The sequence below is a fragment of the Phocoena sinus genome, chromosome 1 (assembly GCF_008692025.1).
Source record: "Phocoena sinus isolate mPhoSin1 chromosome 1, mPhoSin1.pri, whole genome shotgun sequence".
Classification (NCBI taxonomy): Eukaryota; Metazoa; Chordata; class Mammalia; order Artiodactyla; family Phocoenidae; genus Phocoena; species Phocoena sinus.
The window spans coordinates 114,875,137-114,896,002 of NC_045763.1; the positions used below are offsets into that span (position 1 = coordinate 114,875,137).

Sequence of the window (20,866 nt, forward strand, 5' to 3'; positions counted from 1 at the left end):
CTAGGCTGTCGAAACCATAGAGAGGCACGCCGGAACCGAACTCTCGGTTGTCCCCGGAGGAACTGTGTTGTGCACGTTTCAGAAGATCCGGAAAGTGTTCTATTTTCTTCCTCCGTGCCGATCTGAACGGCCGTGGGACTTCAGTCCTATCCGGCTCTATTGGGATGCCGAGAACAGCTAAGGGTCCGACACTGACTAGTTCCAGGCACAAATATGAGGAAGGAAAACTTTAGGGGAAACCATCGAGAGTGGCCTGAGAGATTCGTGGAGGCAGAGAAGGAGGTAGCACCTCTGAGGTGATTTGCGGGGATGAATACTCAGCCTGCAGGGACAGTTATTTATAAAATCCTAGAGATGAGAGGTTTCAGTAGGTTCATCACTTTTTCTTTTTTTTCTTTTTTTTGCGGTACGCGGGCCTCTCACTGTTGTGGCCTCTCCCGCCGCGGAGAACAGGCCCCGGACGCGCAGGCTCAGCGGCCATGGCTCACGGGCCCAGCCGCTCCGCGGCATGTGGGATCCTCCCGGACCGGGGCACGAACCCGTGTCCCCTGCATTGGCAGGCGGACTCTCAACCACTGCGCCACCAGGGAAGCCCATCAAACATTTTTGACTCACCACGCTGTGCCAAGACCTGCCCCTTCTGGTACTAGTGATACAAAGATGCATAAGAGAGAGCCCTGACTTCGGGGTGCACCTAGTCTAGCCCAGGGAAAATCGGGACCTCGAGTGGGACTGGAGAGAGAGGGAGGATCCCACAATCCATGCCAGGTTGAGGAGTTTGGACTTGCCTTTTAAGTATTAGGTCCATTGAGCAGGGGAGGGAAAGAACATATTGCAAACAAATCAACAAGAGAGGTTGCACGTGCTCTCATCCCCACAAACTGTTCCTAGGCTTCACTGAGCCACCCAAGAACTAAAACCTGAAAAAAAAAAAAAATCCCTTGTTTGCGTCCCTGTATCAGGATTTACGGTAACTTAGAGGCCAACCCACCCCCACCCCCACCCCCAAGGAACTTCAAAAAGAAAAACTGCTGTTTCATAGTAAAGTTTTGTCATAATTGCTCAGTATGTCATACTCCCTCATCCCCATATGATTTCTTTTTTTACATAAAATTAATTTTACTTTTACAATATGCTACCTGGGAAGGAAAAATAAAGGGGGAATTCCCTGGCGGTCCAGTGGTTAGGACTCCGCGCTTTCATTGCCAGGGATCCGGTTCGATCCCTGATCGGGGAACTAAGATGCAGCAAGCCAGAGCAGTGTGGCAAAAAAAAAAAAAAGAGAGAGAGGGCTTCCCTGGTGGCGCAGTGGTTGGGAGTCCGCCTGCCGATGCAGAGGACGTGGGTTCGTGCCCCGGTCTGGGAAGATCCCACATGCCACGGAGCGGCTGGGCCCGTGAGCCATGGCCGCTGAACCTGCGCGTCCGGAGCCTGTGCTCCGCAACGGGAGAGGCCACGGCAGTGAGAGGCCCCCGTAACACCAAAAAAAAAAAAAAAAAAGAGAGAGAGAGAAAATTCCATAGATAGGTCTTCAGTTTCCACCATTTTCCCACTCCATCTCCCCTATCTATCTACCTATCTATCTAATATATTATACTGTGGGCATAAAAGAGGTTTGAAAACTCCTGAATAGGGCAACCTCAAGGGCCCTTTCCAGCCTACAACTTCTGTGTGGCATACTTTGCCAGCCACTCCAAAAACCTAATGGCCATAATTCCTTGACTCAAGATTCTTCCTCTGGCCTAGGATCTTGAACTCCTGTTCTGCCTGACTCACTCATTTGATAAACATTTATTAAGGGTATTCTGTAGGCCAAGGGCTAGGGGTCCCGCCCTTGTCCTGTTGGACCTCACCATCTTGTGGGAGTGTAACAAGTTACCAGGCATTTATATGAGTGAGTGATGAGAGCTGTGGCAAGGTCAGGACACAGTGCCACAGGGGTAAGAGGAGAAGCCAGGGTCCCTGAGGGCTTCCTGAAGGAGTCTCTCCCAGCCTGTAAGCCTGTCCCTGGGGGCTATGTGGGACTGCAAAAGAAGAAATGGGCCTCCAGGAGTTCCAAGTTTCATGGGGTCTCACACTCCTCACAAGAGTTGTGAGAAATAAAATCCATTGTAAGAACAAGAATACATGGCTATTATAAAGTGAGCTGAGGGTCTTTCTACGCCGCCATCTTGGCTGCTCTCAGTTCTGCATGCTGGGAAGTCCAAGATCAAGGGACTGGGACGATCACCTTCTGGTGAGGTCCCTCTTCCTGATTCATATCCGGCACTTTCCTGCTGTGTTCTCTCGTGGGGGAAGGGGCCATGACTACTTATAAGGAAATAATCTCAAATGCAGACATAGCAAGATCAATAGAAATATTTATTACAGGAATATTTATAAAATGGAAAAATTGTAAAGGACCTAAATATCCCACAACAGGAGAATTGCTAAATAAATTATAGTGTAACCGTACAATGCACTAATATGTAGCTTTAAAAGGAGTCTTAATAACTTGGGGGAAATGTCTAGGATATGATTGAAATGAAAAAAGCAGGTACAAACTGGTTCCTGCATAGTAAGAGCCCATCTATGTTAAAAATACACAGGCAGGGCTTCCCTGGTGGCGCAGTGGTTGAGAGTCCACCTGCCGATGCAGAGGACACGGGTTCGTGCCCCGGTCCGGGAAGATCCCACATGCCGTGGAGCGGCTGGGCCCGTGAGCCATGGCCGCTGAGCCTGCACGTCCGGGGCCTGTGCTCCGCGGCGGGAGAGGCCACAACAGTGAGAGGCCTGCATACCGCAAAAAAAAAAAAAAAAAAAAAATTCATAGGCAATGGAATTCCTCAAAAGGAATAAAGCTCTTAGGAATTTAACACAATATAACAGAAGAAGAGCAAGAGTTGTACACTGAAAATTACAAAATGTCATTGAAAGAAACCAAAGAAGAGCTACATAAATGGAAAGATACATGTGTTCATGGGTTGGAAGACTTAAGAAGATCACAATAATCTCCAAATTGGTCTACAGATTCAACGCAATCTCTATCAAAATTCTAGCTGGCTTTTTTTGCATAAGTTGACAAGCTGATTTGGAAATTCAAATGGTAATGCAAGGAGTCCTTTTTCTCGAAAAAGAACAAAGTTGAACGACTAACACTTCTCAATTTCCAAACTTACCACAAAGCTATAGTAATCAAGACTGTGGTTCTGGCATAGGCTAGATATAAAATCAATAGAATAGAAATGAGAGTCCAGAAATAAACCCAGACATTTATGGGCAATTAATTTTCAACAAGAATGCCAAGACAATGCAGTGAGGAGAGAATAGTCTTTTCAACACATTATGCTAAGACAACTGGATAGCCACATGCCAAAAAAAAAAAAAAAAAAAAATGAAGTTGGACCCCTACCTCGCATCATATGCAAAAATTAACTCAAGATGAATCAAAAACCTAAATGTAAGAGCTAAAGCTTTTTAAAGAAAACATAGATGTAAACTTTCATAACCTTGGATTAAACAATAGTTTATTAGCTATGAGTCCAAATGTACAAGCAACCAAAGGAAAAAAACATAAATTGGGCTTCATCAAAATTAAAACGTTTGTGCTCCAAAGGACACCATCAAGAAGTAAAAAGAGGGACTTCTCCGGTGGCACAGTGCTTAGGAGTCTGCCTGCCAATGCAGAAGACATGGGTTCGAGCCCTGGTCTGGGAGGATCCCACATGACACAGAGCAACTAAGACTGTGCGCCACAACTACTGAGCCTGCGCTCTAGAGCCCAAGCGCCACAACTACTGAAGCCCGCGTGCCTAGAGCCCGTGCACCGAAACAAAGAAAAGCCACTGCAATGAGAAGCTCGCGCACCGCAACGAAGAGTAGCCCCCGCTCGCCGCAACTAGAGAAAGCCTGTGTGCAGCAACAAAGACTCAACGCAGCCAAAGATAAATAAATTTATTTAAAAAAAAAAAGAAGTAAAAAGACAATTACAGAATGGAAGAAAATATTTGCAATCATATTTCTGGTAAGGTTCTAATATCCAAAAAATACATGAAGAACTCTTACAGGGACTTCCCTGGTGGTGCAGTGGTTAAGAATCCGCCTGCCAGGGCTTCCTTGGTGGCGCAGTGGTTGAGAGTCCGCCTGCCGATGCAGGGGACACGGGTTCGTGCCCCGGTCCGGGAAGATCCCACATGCCGCGCAGCGGCTGGGCCCATGAGCCATGACTGCGGAGCAACGGGAGAGGCCACAACAGTGAGAGGCCCGCATACTGCAAAAAAAAAAAAAAAAAGAATCCACCGAGCAACTAAGCCCATGTGCCACACCTGCTGAACCTGCGCTCTAGAGCCCGTGAGCCACAACTACTGAACCCGCGTGCCACAACTACTGAAGCCTGCGCACCTAGAGCCCGTGCTCCACAGCAAAAGCCACCACAATGAGAAGCCCACGCACCGCAACGAAGAGTAGCCCCCGTTCACCGCAGCTAGAGAAAGCCCTTGCGCAGCAACAAAGACCCAATGCAGCCAAATATAAATAAATAAATAAAATTTTAAAAAAGAACACTTACAACTCAATAATAAAAAGACAACACAGGGCTTCCCTGGTGGCGCAGTGGTTGGGAGTCCGCCTGCCGATGCAGGGGACACGGGTTCGTGCCCCGGTCCAGGAAGATCCCACATGCCACGGAGCGGCTGGGCCCGTGGGCCATGGCCGCTGAGCCTGCGCGACCCGAGCCTGTGCTCCGCAACGGGAGAGGCCACAACAGTGATAGGCCCGCGTACCGCAAAAAAAAAAAAAAAAAAAAAAAAAAAAGACAAAACAATTTTAAAATCGGTAAAAGATTTGGATTGACATTTCTCCAAAGAAGATATACAAATGGCTAATAAGCACGTGAAAAGATGCCCAACGTCATTAGTCATCAGGGAAATGCAAGTGAAAACCACAATACAATATCATTTCACACCTTCTAGGATAACTATGATTTAAAAAATGAGCAATAACAAGTGTTGGTGAGGATGTGGAGAAATGAGAACCCTCATACATTGCTGGTGGGAAGGTAAAATAGTGCGGCTGCCTTGGAAAACAGTATGAAAAATTCCTCAGAAAGTTAAGCATAGAATTACTATATGAACCAACAATTCCACTCCTAGGTATATACCCAAGAGAATTGAAAATATATGTCTATACAAAAACTTGTACACAAAATTTCATAGAAGCACTATGTATAGTAATAGCTAAAAAGTGGAAACAATCCAAGTGTCCATCAGCTAATGAATGGATAAACAAAACATGGTAGATCCACAATGGAATATGATTAGGTCATCAGAGGAAATGTGGTATTGATACATTCTACAACATGGATAAACTTTGAAAATATGTTAAATGAAAGAAACCAGACACAAAAGGCCACATACTGTATGATTCTATTTACGTGCAATGTCCAGAGAAGGCAAATCCATTGACATAGTTCAGTTGGGAAGAGGAAAATGGAGAGTGGCTACTAATGGGTGGGTGGAGGGTTTCTTTTTGAGTTGATGACATGTTCTGGAATCAGTGGTGTTGATTAAACTTGTGAACATACTAATACCCACTGAATTGTACACTTTAAAAGGGTGAATTTTATGGTAGGTGAATTATATCTCAAAAAAACCAAAAGAACAAAAAACCACAGGCACAGTAAAAGAACAAGAGAACACTAACATGTTACAGGCAGTCATTCCGAGATGAAGGAATTATGAGTAAGTGCATACCCTTCTTTATACATTTTCTCTGAATTTTAGTTTTTTCTACAATTAACATACTTTGTCAGGAAAAATAACTTTAAAACAGCAAATGAATACAAATCAGAGTTCCTCAGTGCTGAGGAACTTGGTGCAAAAATGAGGAGAAATATGATTGGCAATAGGGAGACCTTCAGGAGGAGGTGAATGTGGCACTAAGATGACCAACTCTTTTTTTTTTTTAACTTTGTTTTTAATACATTTATTTGTTATTTATTTTTGGCTGCGTTGGGTCTTTGTTGCTGTGCACGGGCTTTCTCTAGTTGCGGCAAGTGGGGGCTACTGTTCGTTGCAGTGCTCGGTCTTCTCATTGTGGTGGCTTCTCTTGTTGTGGAGCACGGGCTCTAGGCGCGCTGGCTTCAGTAGTTGTGGCATAGGGGCTCAGTAGTTGTGGCTTGTGGGCTCTAGATCTCAGGCTCTGTACTTGTGGCACACGGGCTTAGTTGCTCTGCAGCATGTGGGATCTTCCCACACCAAGGCTCAAACCCATGTCCCCTGCATTGGCAGGCGGATTCTTAACCACTGCACCACCAGGGAAGTCCGAGATGACCAACTCTTGAATTCCTTTCTAAATTTCTGGAGCAGAACGAAATCCTAAAAATTAGGTACTGGGTTATCTTTCTATCTACTCTAAGTCCACACACAGTATCATAAAAATCATACTACGCTAACAAATCCCTCTGGTGCATAAACTTGTGTAACATTTTCCTCCACCTCTTCTCAGTTGTTTGTTCATGTATTTATTCTATTACTGAAATCTGAGAATGAGGGAAGAGAAAAGAGCTTGTGGCTGCAACTTTTTTTTTTTTTTTTGCCACACCATGTGGCATGCGGGATCTTAGTTCCCTGACCAGGGATCCATCCCATGTCCCCTGCAGTGGAAGCATGGAATCTTAACCACTGGACCACCAGGGAAGTACCAAATGTTGGGATTTTTGAAAGCTTATATCACAAATATTGGCAATGTTTACCTAATATAACGTTAGTTTTCTTTCTGTTGGGAAAAAAAAAAAAAAGGTGCGCCTATGTGTCTTAGGGTTTTTTCTTAGACTGATATTATTTCTTAATCCTCAGGCCTGGGCAGTTTGTAATTTTCCTACTTCATTAACTATTTAAGTTCATAACAACAAAAATATTACAATCCCTTGTGCAGAGTGCTTTGCTATTTAAAAATAGTGGGTTTTGGGGAGTTCCCTGGTGGTCCAATGGCTAAGACTCTGTACTCCCAATGCAGGGGGCCTGAGTTCGAACCCTGGTCAGGGAACTAGATCCCACATGTACGCCGCAACTAAGAAGTTGGTATGTTTAAAAAAAAACAAAACAAACAAACAAAAATTACCTCAAACATTTTTTAAAAGTTTAATTTAAAAAAAAAAAAAAAGAAGTCGGTATGCTGACAACAAAGATCCCGCGTGCCGCAAATAAGACCTCGTGCAGCCAATCGATCAATCAATATTTTTTTAATGAAATATTTCCAGATACATCAGTAAAAATGCCATGGAAAAATTTCTGAACGGGGGCAGTATGAAAGACACCAATATGAGTGGAAGTAGAGGTGGGAAAAAGGACCCTGCTGGAAAGAAAAGCAGCAGGGTATCCCACCTCATTCTTTCTCTTGGCACTGCTGCCACAAATACGAAGGAAAACGCTTTGAGATATTGGGACTCTCTCCCTCTGAACTGAAGCTTAGCTCAGCCTTGTCAAAGCGAGTCTGAAGGGCGCTCTGAGTCTGGAGGACGCGCCCAAAACTTTCAGGTCTCTGCTATAGCATTCCCATCTCTGAACATCGTCCTCAGTAAACAAGCGGTGATCCTCCAGCAGTGCCCAGGACTCGAGCTGTATGCGGAGCCCAGCACTCTGCAGGGCCCGTCAGCGCCGGTAACGCCGCCTTCTTGAGCCACCTGCTGGCTATCAGATGTATTGCATATTAAATCATGAAAAAATTCATACACATAATAAATACATAAATGCCTTGAAAGTTTGGAAGGACAGACAACAAAATGTTAAAAGTTATTTTCTCTGTGTGGCAGGATTAAGTTTCATTTTTAAAAAATACTTGCTTATTTATTTGGTTGCGCTGGGTCTTTAGCTGCGGCTCTTGGGCTCCTTAGTTGCGGCAGGTAAACTCTTAGTTGCGGCATGCATGTGGGATCTCGTTCCCTGACCAGGGATCAAACCCGGGCTCCTTTCATTGAGAGCGTGGAGCCTTAACCACTGAGCCACCAGGGAAGTCCTGCGATTTTCATTTTTTAATGTTTTTATGTTTGTTAAACTGTCTACAATTAAATGCATCATTGTGGAATCAGTTTTTAAGAAAGCAATAAAAGTTGCCCTCCAATTTAAAAATTATTATTCTATGACTCATTCTGGCTTCATTTTTACATTTAAATGTTTGAGCTTCCAGGAATTTATTTAGTTTAAGGAATGAATTATGGATCATATTTTTTTCCCAAGATGGCTAACTGGTTGTCCAACCTCTAGCAGTCTCCAACAGTAGACATCTCGTTAAATAAATTATGCTACAGCCACCCACTGGAATACTATGCAGACATGGAAAAGAATGAAGAAACTTTATGTCATGTGCTGATAGGACTGATGTTCACAACATATTATTAGGTTAAATAAAAAAGTAGGGAGCAGTTTGTATATGATCCTAATTAGATTAAAAAATAGAATATATGCATGATGTATGTTTCTATTTATGTGAATTCTTGTAGATTCTTAAAACCTCTGTGGGCACATACAGAAGAAGCTTAACAATGGTTTAATTGTTCCAGGAGGAAGTAAGAAGAAGGAAGGAAGAAAGAAAGGAAGGATTTTACTTTTCATTTTATCCCTTTATTAGTGGTTTAATTCTTTTTCATTATGTTCATGTATTAATTTTGTTATGTTTTGTGATAAATAAAAATAAGTGGGACATTGATTTGTATGTGTTTATCGTTTTTAAAAATCACGTGATCCCTTAGGATCAATCAGTCAGTATCTGTGTTTTGATTGATTCTGTTCCCTTTGACACTTCTTCCCCTCACCAACAGTAAGGGCTAAAATATATTGAGTGCATTCTATGAGTCAGGCACAGTTCTAATTACTGATGTCATTATCCTCATTTTCAGAGGAAAACAATGAAGTAAAGAGAAGGCTAATGTTATCCAGTTAGTAGGTTGCCTGAGATTTATCTCCAGACGCTCAAATTCCAGAGCCTGTGGAACTTAGCCATTATGCCCTGCCCTTTGGTTAAGCTTGCAGAAATTAAAGAAAGAAAGAAAACGTCAAATTTATTTATTTATTTTTTCAGTAGACATTTTCTGAATGCTAGTATATGCCAGGTGAGAAAACTGTTAAATTGTTTCTTGGGAGGCTTCCTTGAGGAAGAACAATGGATGCAATTTAAAGTCTCTGATGTAGCTAATGAAATTGAGTTGCTGTAACAGTGGTGGCCCATTGGAGCAGCAGCCTTGGTAGCCTTAACTACAAGAAGGCACTGTAGAGGACTCTTGCTGAGAATGGCCACTTCCTCCTAGTGCCATTGCTGGTCCTCTGCGGGCTGGAGATACAAAGAATCCTCCCCTCAAGGAGGTTCAGTCTCTCAGGGCACTCATATGTTAGTTCCACAAGTGGATCTGCTATTCCAGGGAAGCAGAAAGCACTAGGATGTTGCTTTCAATATAGGGAAGTTGAGAAGTGGAAAAACAATTCTCAAAGTTATTTTTTAACTCACGTCAAAGATTTATTTAACTCATTAATGGCAGAACTAGGAGAAAGACAAAGGAGCTGCTTTGAAGAGCATTTGAGAAACAGGGATTTATATAGTCAGTAAAAAAAGGAATGCCGAAATAAGATTGCTAATTTAGATATGACTGGTCAAGTTTCCAGGACAATAAAACCAAAACACCTTTGTGGTTAACTTCTCTGTTGGGCAATAAAACCCTATCATTTTATCAACTTCTCCAAGTTAACCACTAACCATACAGACTGTAAATGTTTCATCTTTTTTTGGTTGTAGATTATTTATCAAATATACTATAACAACAAAGTTACATTCTCCAGGAGAGTCAGTTGAGTGTCAAGCAAGCTTTTAGACAATGTTCTAGAGCGACACCAAACCAAACCAAACCAACGCCCACCAAAACAAAACGCCCAACAACCAACAAAAAAAAGCAATTCTCATTTTACCTTTTCTAAGTTTGGAGGAATTATTCTTCCACAGAAGGGAAGAACTCATCTAGCTTCGGAGATGAGCTCCCTGGGTTACTCACTAACAATTAACTTTCTCTAGACATCAGTTTCTTTGTCCATAAAATGGGAATGCTAATACTGTGAGAGTATTTATGTTTCCCATGTGAGAGAATGTAGAGCTATAAGTTAGGGCTCACTTTTTAAAATTATTCACATTCTGGCCTGAGAATGGTTGATTAATACTTGCAAATCTTCTTATTTCTGGGCTTAAGTTTGACTAACGTGACACTGGGAGTGAGAGTCTGTACGAAGTAAAGTCAGATCCAACTTAGACTGCCTTGAACGAGAACAGAAGCAGGGATTTGAGAGAGCAAGCCTTGAGGCCTGGGAGTGTGAGAAAGGCTGATAAAATGAGGACTCGGGAATCTCAAGGTATTTGCAGAGGTAGATGAACAAAAACACAATTTTATCTTTTAAAATTGATTTTATTGAAGTATAGTTGATTTGCTGTGCTGTGTTAGTTTCTGCTGTACAGCAAAGTGATTCAGTTATACATATATATGCATTCTTTTTCATATTTTTATATGGTTTATCACAGGATATTGAATATAGTTCCCTGTGCTATACAGTAGGACCTTGCTGTTTATCCATCCTATATATAATAGTTTGCATCTGCTAATCCTAAACTCCCAATCCTTCTCTCCCCAACCGTCCTCCACCTTGGCAATCACAAGTCTGTTTTCTATGTCTGTGAGTCTGTTTCTGTTTCATAGATAAGTTCATTTGTGTCATGTTTTAGATTCCACATATAAGTGATATCATATGGTATTTGTCTTTCTCTGTCTGACTTACTTCACTTAGTATGATAATCTCTAGGTCCATCCATGTTGCTGCAAATGGCATTATTTCATTCTTTTTTATGGCTGAGTAGTATTCCATTGTATACATGTACCACATGTTATTTATCCATTCATCTGTAAATGGACATTTAGGTTGCTTCTTTGTCTTGGCTATTGTGAATGGTGCTGTTATGAACATAGGAGTGCAGGTATCTTTTCGAATTATAGTTTCCTCCAGATATGTGCCCAGAAGTGGGATTGCTGGATCATATGGCAACTCTATTTTTAGTTTTTTGAGGAACGTCCATCCTGTTTTCCACAGTAGCTGCACCCCAAAAGTGCAATTTAAATGGCCCACTTGAATATAGCCATGAACTGACTGTGACAAACAGAGGCATGATTAGTAATATGTAAAATATAATTGTTAAATCTTAGTAACCATGAAAACAACTTCTAGACATTTGTCTTTTACTGTTCTCTGCACTTTCCAACATTTTATTTTACCCTCATCTACCTCTGCGATAGGACAGGTGTTATCCCACTAGCCTGAGCACTTCATAAGGTCAAGACCTTCCTAAGTTCATTTACTGCGTTTGCTCACACAGTTCTCTACACCCTGAGGCCCTTCAGAAAAGGGGGAATTCAGAAAAAGCACTACCCTGGCCGCACCCCTCAGCCACCATGCCCTCAGGATAGAGGTGGTTGAGGAACCTGAACATTTGCCAGGTTGAGATGAGGACAACCAGATATCCCCACTGTTGTCTTTCAAGACCTTTCAGAGCCAGGAAGAGGCTGCCCATAGAGGATGCCTCTGGACTTCTTTGCTTCTAGTTTCTAGGTTCTGATCAGTACTGAAGTGGGCACTGTGGGTCCCACTTCTCAAGAGCCCCAGATCAAGGGGCTGGAGTGATGACCAGGGAACTGAGTTCTGTCAGGACTCCTGGGCTGGGCGGGGCAGCTTGAGATGGGGCATGGTCAGGGCTCCACGTGGCATCTTAGGCATGGGTGGTGACATCCCCCTGTTCTCCACAGAGATGGAAACACAGAGAGGGACACCCTCACTGTTTAGAAAGAGACCCCAGCCCCATGAAGGGCCCCCACTGTTCTTGGAGGGTGTGGCTAGTTCAAGGATGTTCAAGGATGAGGGGGTCTAACGGATCTCAGCTCTTTCCCACCTCATTCTCCCCTTCTTTAGCAGTTTTCCAATTGGAACCAACCATTATAACAATGAACCTCATTCACAGCGTGCTTTTCACTGGGTAGAAGACTGCTCCATCACCCTCACACCAGCCAGTCCCATTGGGCAGGTGTGGTGCCCATTCGATAATTAGAGAGACTGAAGCTCCAGGAGGTTGGTATAGTCTCATAGGAAGTCAGCATCTGGCTGGAACGGGATTCCTGATTCATGGTCCAGTGTTCTTCCCATTAGCCCATGTGGCCTCATGCCCCCTCCAGACTGGCAGCCCACCCCCCACCCAAGGGCATGGGCCACATCTTCCCCTTCCTTCCCACCCTTGACTCTGTCTACAGGACAAAGGCTGTTCAGGGTAGTGAGGCTTCCTGAGCGGAAAACATGTCTTTCCACAAGGCTGACTCCCCCAGGCTCACCCCACACGTGGTCCTGCAGTGCAGCCAGGATGCAGCCCCACAAAAGGCCTGAGCCTGGGTTAGAAGCAAGAGGAAACCTGGGGGCTCCCAGGGAGGAGGAGAAAGGTGAGACCCAGCAGAGGAGGAGCGAGAGAGGGCCCTGCAGCGTCTGCTGGAGACTCTGCGGCGGCCGGCCGAGGCAGGTGGGGGTGAACGCAAATTTCACTGGAAGGAGAGGGAAGCCCCCTCCACCCCCCCAACCCCGGCACACCTGTCCCTTCCCTGCTATGCGCCCTAAAGTACCATTTTGCTGACTTTTCCAGTCCTTCATGCAACAATCCCGTAGTAAACTGGGCCCATGCTTGCCGTCACCAAAGATCCAGAAAATTAGTCTGCTGAACATGCCTGGAGGGTGGAGGCTGAGTCTGGGGTGTCAGGGAAAGAGGTGTCAGGACTCCATGCTCCTCTTAGATGATTCCACCTCACCCTGGTTGGTAGGCAGCAGGAGTGGCAAAGGCCTCTCCTCAGAAGGTGCCAGAAAAGATGCCAACTCAAGCTTGAGCAGTCTTACCTCATTCCTGTCTCGTAGTGTCTTCGGGAAGAACTGAGAATGAACGTGACCTGAGCAGACTGAACAGTTTGGTTATTCACGCTGTATTTATTCTTGGTCTGTTCCTTTCTCATTCCATCCTCAAGGGGTTCTCTTTGCATCTATCGCATAGTTCTAGGCCTTCCTCCCTGCCAAACTCAGCCTTTTACGGATTTATACACCAGAGACTTCCAAACCGCAACTCAGAAGTGGTCTGGGGAGAAAGGAGCAGCGAGGGGTGAGCCTGGGAATCAGGGTGCGACCGGTCAGGCCATGGAGGCTTTATACCTCCCCCTCCGCGTAAGGCTGTTTGTATTGGGCGGAAGCCAATCAGATGCGCGGGATCAGGGTGTCCTGGCAGAGGAGACAGGCGGCTATTTGTCTGTTCTCATTTGTCCTTCTCTCTGGGAGGAAGAGGGAAGGGTTTAGGAAAGGATGGAGCAGACAGGAAAAAATCAATCCAATCCTTAAAGAGCACCGTCGGGGTGGGCTGCATGCTGTCAAATATGGCCCCAGTGAAGACCCTGCAGCTCCGGGGCTGACTCGGAGGGTCGAGGAGAGGAGTGGAAGAGGGATTAGCCGGAAAAGCAGAACGTTCTAGGCTTGACTCAACAACTGCATTCTGTGTGGTCTTGGACAAGTCACTTTCCCTTCCCTCTGATAAATGAGGAAGCTAAGGATCCTGAAAGTGTAGGATTTAGTAACGTGAAGCCACTGATGTTGGGTTGCAGAGAGAAAAGAAGGGCAAGAGGCGATTTGAAGCTCAAAACATTTCTAAATGGCTATTTATGGAGGGAGTGCTCCCTTTGCATTGACAGCAAACAAAAAAGAAATGCACTTATTCTGGGTGTTGGAAACCTTCTATATCTTAATCTGGGGCTGGGTAGTTACAGGGTGTGTACACATGTCAAAATTTATTGAGCTGTACCCTTACGATCTGCGCTTTGTTGTATGTAAATTATACCTCAATAGAAAGGTTTAAAGAATGAGCTTAGGACTTCCCTGGTGGCGCAGTGGTTGGGAGTCCGCCTGCCGATGCAGGGGATACGGGTTCGTGCCCCAGTCCGGAAAGATCCCACATGCCGCGGGGCGGCTGGGCCCGTGAGCCATGGCCGCTGAGCTTGCGCGTCCGGAGCCTGTGCTCCGCAACGGGAGAGGCCACAACAGTGAGAGGCCCACATACCTCTTATAAATAAATAAAATTTTAAAAAATAAATAAAAAATGAGCTTAAACTCCAGTAGGAGTTTAGACTTCCAAAAGAACTTCCTAATAAGAGGGATTTTTAGAGAAGTGAAGCTTCACTCAGGGAGGTTAAGGATCTCCTTTCTCTTGAGAACTTTAAGATTATCCATCTGCTGAAGGAGGCGATGGAGAACTAGGGAACAAATATGATGCCTTCTCTCGGAGAACTTTCCAAAATCCTTCCATCCTCAGAAATTCCCATGTCCTTCCCAGAGACAGCAAAATCCTCTGTGCTATCTAATTTCCATTTCTCCCCGTGCAATGCTGACTTCTCACTCTGCTCCCCGTGGAGTTCAGCCATTTCCCCGGCCTTACACAAAATCTCTTTAGAGCCGTGAAGCTTGAATATTGAGGGAGACCTCATTTCAACCTTCTCACAAAACTTCTCTCTCCCTCTCCCCAGTTTCTCCTCCTTGGGGATGTCAGTTCCTGTTCTGAGCCCGCCTCCACCCAGGCCCTTTTTCCGGTGGCATGTGCCAGCCGGTCCTGCATCCCACATCCCCAGCTGTTGACATTTCGTTGCCATTACCCACAGGATAAAGAAAGGGCCCCTGTTATTCAACAATAGGGGAAAAGAAGGAGACAATGGGAAATTGTGCTTCCGATGGGGTGGAGACAGAGAAGGAAAGGACAGACAGATGACAGACAGGGGAGCTGGACAGAAGGGGTCAGGTTTTTTGAAGCAACTGGAGGTCCTGGAAGTCTGATTCCCACCTTGAGAGCCTCTTCCCATAGGCAATGCGCACCCAGGCACCGGAGGGCAGAGGTGAGGGCTTTGTTGGGGGAGGTGGAGTGGTGCTACGCAGAGTAGGCCCGTATGGAAAAGCGGAGGCAGCTGGAACTTGACACCTATGGATCTTTGAGCCTCATTTGTAGTTCACTCCATGCCCATCAGTCCAACATCCTTATACCCACCCATTAATCCATCCTTTCTCTGGTCTAAGAGCATCTAGAAGAAATGAGGCATCTCATTCTCCACAATATTCCAGGTAATTATTCCTGGGTTGCCTCCTTTACTCCATCCCTCTTCATGGGTTCCCATGCCTCTTCCTAAGCCGTGTCTTCCCCTGAGCCCAGGACAGTGAGTGCCACAGACACAGTGCCCGGCCACAGAGCTGGACCCTAGTCACTTAGCCTGGCTTAGTTGGAGTGATGAGTGGGGGAGTTTTTGGTACCTTGATTTCTCTGAACTCAGGGCAGAAGCCTTTCCTCAAAGGTGTGAAAGGAGAGAGTGCGATGATCAGGGGTCCAAGTCCTGGGGCTCTTAGATGCTTGGACCTCCCAGGGGCCCAGGCAACTCCTTCACCTGGAGTCTCTTCCTCCAGCAGGACAAAAAGCTTCCAGTCACTGCTCCCTCCATCTCTGTGAAGAGGCCCACTTCTAACAGGTCAGTGTCAAAATATCTTACACAGTACTGTTGATCAGAATGTTCATAAAATAATTATCAGTGAAATAATTTTATTCTATACCTAAAAGTGTCTCATAAAAATTATGAATATTTAGCTTAAATAAAACTTTATAAGTGGAAAAAAAAAAGGTGGGGGGAGGCACTGGAGCTGTTAGCTGCGCTCTCATTCTCTGTAAAGGGTATGAAGAAGATATGTGTGCGCCTGCTTTGAGAAACAGAAAGATCAGTGACTAAGAGCTTGAACCTCATGTCAAGTCTGGATTCAAGTCCCAGCAAACCCCTCCTCTTACTAGCTGTGTGACCTCACTCAAGTATCCTGATATGTGAGCACCTTTGAGCATATAAAAATGGGATCCATAGTTGTTCCTACCTCATAGGATTGCTAAGGGGAGTAGATATAAAAGTGTACGTGTAAAGCGCCTAGAGCAGTTTCAGGCACGTTAAACTTTAAACATGTTGGTGCTGGCTGTCATTACTATGGGTCCCTCAATCGGTCTCAGTTCCCACTATCACTGTGCTTACCAGGTTCTCCTGTACAGGAGATGTGTTCTCTCGCTCAGGTCCCTGTCCCAGGTGCTTTCCTTTTTAACCATTGGGAAGTCCTTTCTGCACCTAAACCCTGTCTCTTCTGCTGCATGCTCAGCTCTGGCCTTCATCTGCAAGAAGATGGAGTCCAGCTCCTTAGCTTTCCGACTCCTCCTCAGTCTTGCCTTCCTCTTGCCGTGTCTCTGCTCTCCTTCCCAGAAGTCCTTAATGTGAGCTCATTCATTAACACACATATTTATCTAGCACCTACTGTGTGCCAGAAACTATGCCGGGAGCTGCAGATAACAGCTAACATATACATAGCCCTTATTAGATATCAGGACCTACTGAAGCATTTTACATACATTCTTCTAATCCCCACAACTGCTCAGTGAGGTAGGTGTGCTACTATTCACCACATTTTACTGATGAGGACATTGAGGCAGAGAGAGGTTAAGCAACTTGTTCAAAGTCATGCGATTAGGAAGTGGAGGAATCAGATCTCAAAATGGAATAAAACTAGGTTAAGGGGTCTTTAGTCTAATTTAAAAAAAATGGCCAAGGTGATAAAGAATAAAGAATAGAATAAAGAAGGGGGGAAAATCAACTACTGAAATAGACAATTGTGTTTGAAATCTTTTTTTTTTTTTTTTTGCGGTACGCGGGCCTCTCACTGTTGTGGCCTCTCCCGCTGCGGAGCACAGGCTCTGGACGCTCAGGCTCAGCGGCCATGGCTCACGGGCCCAGCCGCTCCGCGGCATGTGGGATCTTCCCGGACTGGGGCACAAACCCGTGTCCCCTGCATCGGCAGGCGGACTCTCAACCACTGTGCCACCAGGGAAGCCCTGAAATCATTTTTAATAGCCTTATAATTTTATACTTGATAATTACTGGAAAGCTCACTGACATAGTCTACATATGCATATGTATTAGTTTCAGATCCACACTGCTAATTTAGCTGTTAATAGAACTACTTCTAAGAAAAAAAAGTCCCCAGTCCAAGGCAGTAGGGGAACCAGAGGAGTAGATCACAGTGCACTACAGCGTGATGAAGTGGAGGGGAGGGGAAAGGTTTCCCAGAGGAGGTGAGGCCCAAACTGATTGTCTGTAAGAAGAAGGTGAGGCCCAAACTGATTGTCTGTAAGAAGAAGGTGAGGGTGAACTTGGACTGTGTTGGAGCCAGAACATGTCTGGAGCACAGCACAGAGGGCACAGGTAGTGAGGGGTGGGGGGGTGGGGGGGCAACGCTGGAGGTGCTGGGAGAAGCTGGATCACAGAGAGCCTTGGAAGTTGGGTTTGGACATTGGATTTGATCCTCACGGCAATGGGGAGTCACTGTTTTCAGCAGGAGAGTGACAAGACCATATTTACTCTGGCTTCAGATGAAGAATGGGTATTGGGAGAGGACAGAGACCACAGCTGGCCATCCAGAAGGCGAGACTTGGGAAGTACAACTGGTGCTGAGAATGGATAGGTAGAGGAGGTGCTAAATTAGGACTTGCTGACTGCAGGGATGTGAGAGAGGAGGAGGGATGGGCTCAGGAGGCCTGGCAGGGAGTGGAGTTAGTTACTGCCCCTCCCCCATTACCTTCCTTTTGCGAACAACTTCAGCCCCTTTTTCTGCCCTCATGGCTTCCAGCTGGACAGTCCCCTCTCAGGAATCCCTGATGGGAGATCTACCCTGTTCCCTCCACCCCATGCCCTTAGTCCTAAGGAACGCTCACCCTTTGTGCCCTGCAGACTGTGCTGGGCTGACTCCCCATCATGCAAGGCAGGATCAGTCTCCCCACTCTCTGCCACTTCCTTCTCCCTTGGGCCTTCACCACCTTCCACAGAGCCCTGGGGGACTCAGGTAAGACCTTAGCTCTGCCCAGAATCTGGGGAACAGTGGTGGGGAAAGTGGAAAGGGCAGCTGTTGGGGATACTCTGGGGCTGACAGTCATTGCTGAGTGCGCAATGGAGGAGGGGGTTGGGGGAGCCTGGGGTAAGGGGATCTGGGTAGGCACTTGGGGCATTGAGGGTCGGGGGTTCCTGCCACTGTGGCCCCCTCTGCTCAGCGCCCCACCCTGGCCCCCACTACCTCCTGCCCCCCATCCACGAGGTCATTCACTCTCGTCGTGGGGCCACGACCACGCTGCCCTGCGTCCTGGGCGCCCCGCCTCCCAGCTACAAGGTGCGCTGGAGCAAAGTGGAGCCGGGGGAACTCCAGGAAACGCCCATTCTCATCACCAACGGACTGCACGCCCGGGGCTACGGGCCCCTGGGGGGGCGTGCCAGGATGCGAAGGGGGCATCGGCTAGACGCCTCCCTGGTCATCGCGGGCGTGCGCCTGGAGGACGAGGGCCGGTACCGCTGTGAGCTCATCAATGGCATCGAGGACGAGAGTGTGGCGCTGACCCTTCGCCTGGAGGGTGAGGCCCTTCGGTTACTGCCCCGCTCCTCTCCAGGGGTGGCTCGGCTGTCTCATCTCAGGCCTCCCAGGGCTCCTCCCCAGCCTCTCCCCCGCCTGCCCCCGGGGTCCCCCTAGCCCTTTTTCCTAGGCTGCACGGCCCTTCCTTCCCCCTCTCCTTTTGCCTGCCCTCCCCAGGCTGTCTGCCACCCCCCAGGTGTGGTGTTTCCGTACCAGCCCAGCCGGGGTAGGTACCAGTTCAATTACTACGAGGCGAAGCAGGCGTGCGAGGAGCAAGACGGACGCCTGGCTACCTACGCCCAGCTGTACCAGGGTGAGCGGCCGAACCCCGGCACCGCCCAGGCACCCTCCGGGCTGTCACGTGGACCCCAGTGGAGGCGAACTCCGGGTCTGCTCCCGCTTGTGACGCCTCTAATCGCCCTACACAACCCCCACCCCCCGCCATCTCCCCCCAGCGTGGACCGAGGGTCTGGACTGGTGTAACGCGGGCTGGCTGCTCGAGGGTTCCGTGCGCTACCCGGTGCTCACGGCGCGCGCTCCGTGCGGTGGCCCAGGTCGGCCCGGGATCCGCAGCTACGGGCCCCGCGACCGGAAGCGCGACCGCTATGACGCCTTCTGCTTTACCTCTGAGCTGTCAGGTAAGGGGGCGGGGCTAGCCAGCCTCAGCACCGGAGGGGGCGTGGCCTGACCGGCTGCGAAGGAGGAGGATTCAGCCTGTGAATGAGGCGAGGCGGGGCGGGGCGAGCGGGGCCAGGACCCGGACCTGAAGGATGGGGCCGGGAAGGTAAAAGGCAAGTGGCTTGAGATCCCGGGCCAGCTCCGTGGTCTCTTGAAGGCCTCGCCCCTCCGTCACTCCGCCCACCCAGGCTCCAGCCTGTCTCCCGCAACCTCACCCGCACCCCGAGTCTCGTTACTCCCACTCCTCCTACCCAAGCTCGGACCCACCCGACCACACCTGACCCCCCGACTCTGCTCCCTGGGAGTCTGAATCCCGCTGCGCCCCGGCTGGCCCTTCTCTGGATCAGTCGGTGACCCGCTTCGGTCCCCAGGCCAAGTGTTCTTCGTGCCGGGGCGGCTGACGCTGTCTGAAGCCCACGCGGCGTGCCGGCGGCGCGGGGCCGTGGTGGCCAAGGTCGGGCACCTCTATGCAGCCTGGAAGTTCTCCGGGCTGGACCAATGCGACGGCGGCTGGCTGGCGGATGGCAGCGTGCGCTTCCCCATCACCACGCCTCGGCCGCGCTGCGGGGGCCTCCCGGATCCCGGAGTGCGCAGCTTCGGCTTCCCCAGACCCCAGCAGGCGGCCTACGGGACCTACTGCTACTCCGAATAGGGGCCCACAGCGCCCCCTCCAGCGCTCGCGACAAAGCCTGGGAGTCGTGTCAGGGGTCTCTCGCCGCCCCTTTCCCGCGAGCCTCCCCTTCCATCAGACGAGGAGCAGTCCCTCCTGACCCGCCTTCTCGGCCGAGGGCTGCAGGCCGAGGATCCCGGCTGTCCCGGCGTCGGGGAGGGGAAGTGGTGGCGCACCCGGTGGCGGTGCGCGGCTACGACCCTCGGACCCGCGGTGGTTCGCGCGCCCCGGCAGACGAGGCAGCCACTGCTAGGTGACGGAAGGGGAGTCCAGGGGCATTAACTGACTTCTATATACAGCAATAAAATAACTCGAGGACTTTTTGTGTTGGGTGAAGCTGTAAGCGCGGCGGCGAGGCGTGGGGGGATGAGGGGGATGGCCTTGGACCCAGCGTGCTGACAGCGCGCCTAGTAAGACAGAGTAAGAGCAGAGGCTACTGCCCCTGAGGGGTGAACCTGCAAGAGAGTAGGGATTGCGAGGAGAGGGCACCAAAAGGCCGAAAGAGAGTTGGATTCACCGTGGACGGCCTGGTCACGGATAGGAGCAAATGAATCCAGGGTGGTGTTGTACCAGGCACCACGAGGGGGCGCCACACACTCACTTAAGATTACTCTAGTTCAAATCTGCCAGGAGCGCTCCAACCCCCGAGGCCTAGCCCCTGGGCACCACAGAACAAATACAAGGTGGACCTGAACATATTTCAAAATGTGTTTGTATCCTGCCAGTCTCCCCGAAGGGTTTACATGATTGCTATTAAAGGAAGGAAAGTCATTCCGCTGTTAACAGCTGATGGGAAATTAAGCCCTCAGAAGGAGGAGGAGGTTAACGGACACAATAAGGTTCTCGCAGGGCTGATACTGCAGGGTGGTTATGTGCATTGGGTTTAGCGTTCACCACCATCACGACTGCCAGGGCAAAAGGGGCAACTGGGCCAGGGGCATTCTTAACAACTGGCTAAAAGAAACATACCAGTAACTCAAGA

The 20,866-nt window shown here is 48.0% G+C and overlaps 1 protein-coding gene across 3 annotated transcripts; it reads left to right on the top strand.

Moving 5' to 3' along the window:
• The first annotated feature begins 14,811 nt into the window (after positions 1–14,811).
• On the top strand, positions 14,812–20,207 carry HAPLN2 (hyaluronan and proteoglycan link protein 2). 3 transcript variants are annotated; one of them, XM_032648005.1, is made up of 8 exons: positions 14,812–14,959; positions 15,138–15,182; positions 15,522–15,580; positions 17,867–17,978; positions 18,184–18,537; positions 18,733–18,849; positions 18,992–19,174; positions 19,586–20,203. In XM_032648005.1, the coding sequence occupies exons 4-8, from the start codon at positions 17,891–17,893 to the stop codon at positions 19,864–19,866; spliced, it is 1,023 nt and encodes a 340-aa protein (XP_032503896.1). In that variant the 5' UTR covers positions 14,812–14,959; positions 15,138–15,182; positions 15,522–15,580; positions 17,867–17,890; the 3' UTR covers positions 19,867–20,203. The 3 variants fall into 3 exon arrangements, with proteins under 3 accessions (XP_032503896.1, XP_032503912.1, XP_032503903.1); XM_032648021.1 differs by lacking the exon at positions 15,138–15,182 and having other exon boundaries at positions 14,834–14,959; positions 15,438–15,580; positions 19,586–20,206; XM_032648012.1 differs by lacking the exon at positions 15,138–15,182 and having other exon boundaries at positions 14,866–14,959; positions 15,519–15,580; positions 19,586–20,207.
• The last annotated feature ends 659 nt before the right edge of the window (positions 20,208–20,866 follow it).

Coding starts and splice junctions, on each gene's coding strand:
- HAPLN2 (XM_032648005.1), top strand. CDS start 17,891: ATGCAAGGCAGGATCAGTCTCCCCACTCTCTGCCACTTCCTTCTCCCT. Junction 17,979..18,183: donor CAGAGCCCTGGGGGACTCAG/GTAAGACCTTAG, acceptor CCCTCTGCTCAG/CGCCCCACCCTGGCCCCCAC. Junction 19,175..19,585: donor CTTTACCTCTGAGCTGTCAG/GTAAGGGGGCGG, acceptor TTCGGTCCCCAG/GCCAAGTGTTCTTCGTGCCG.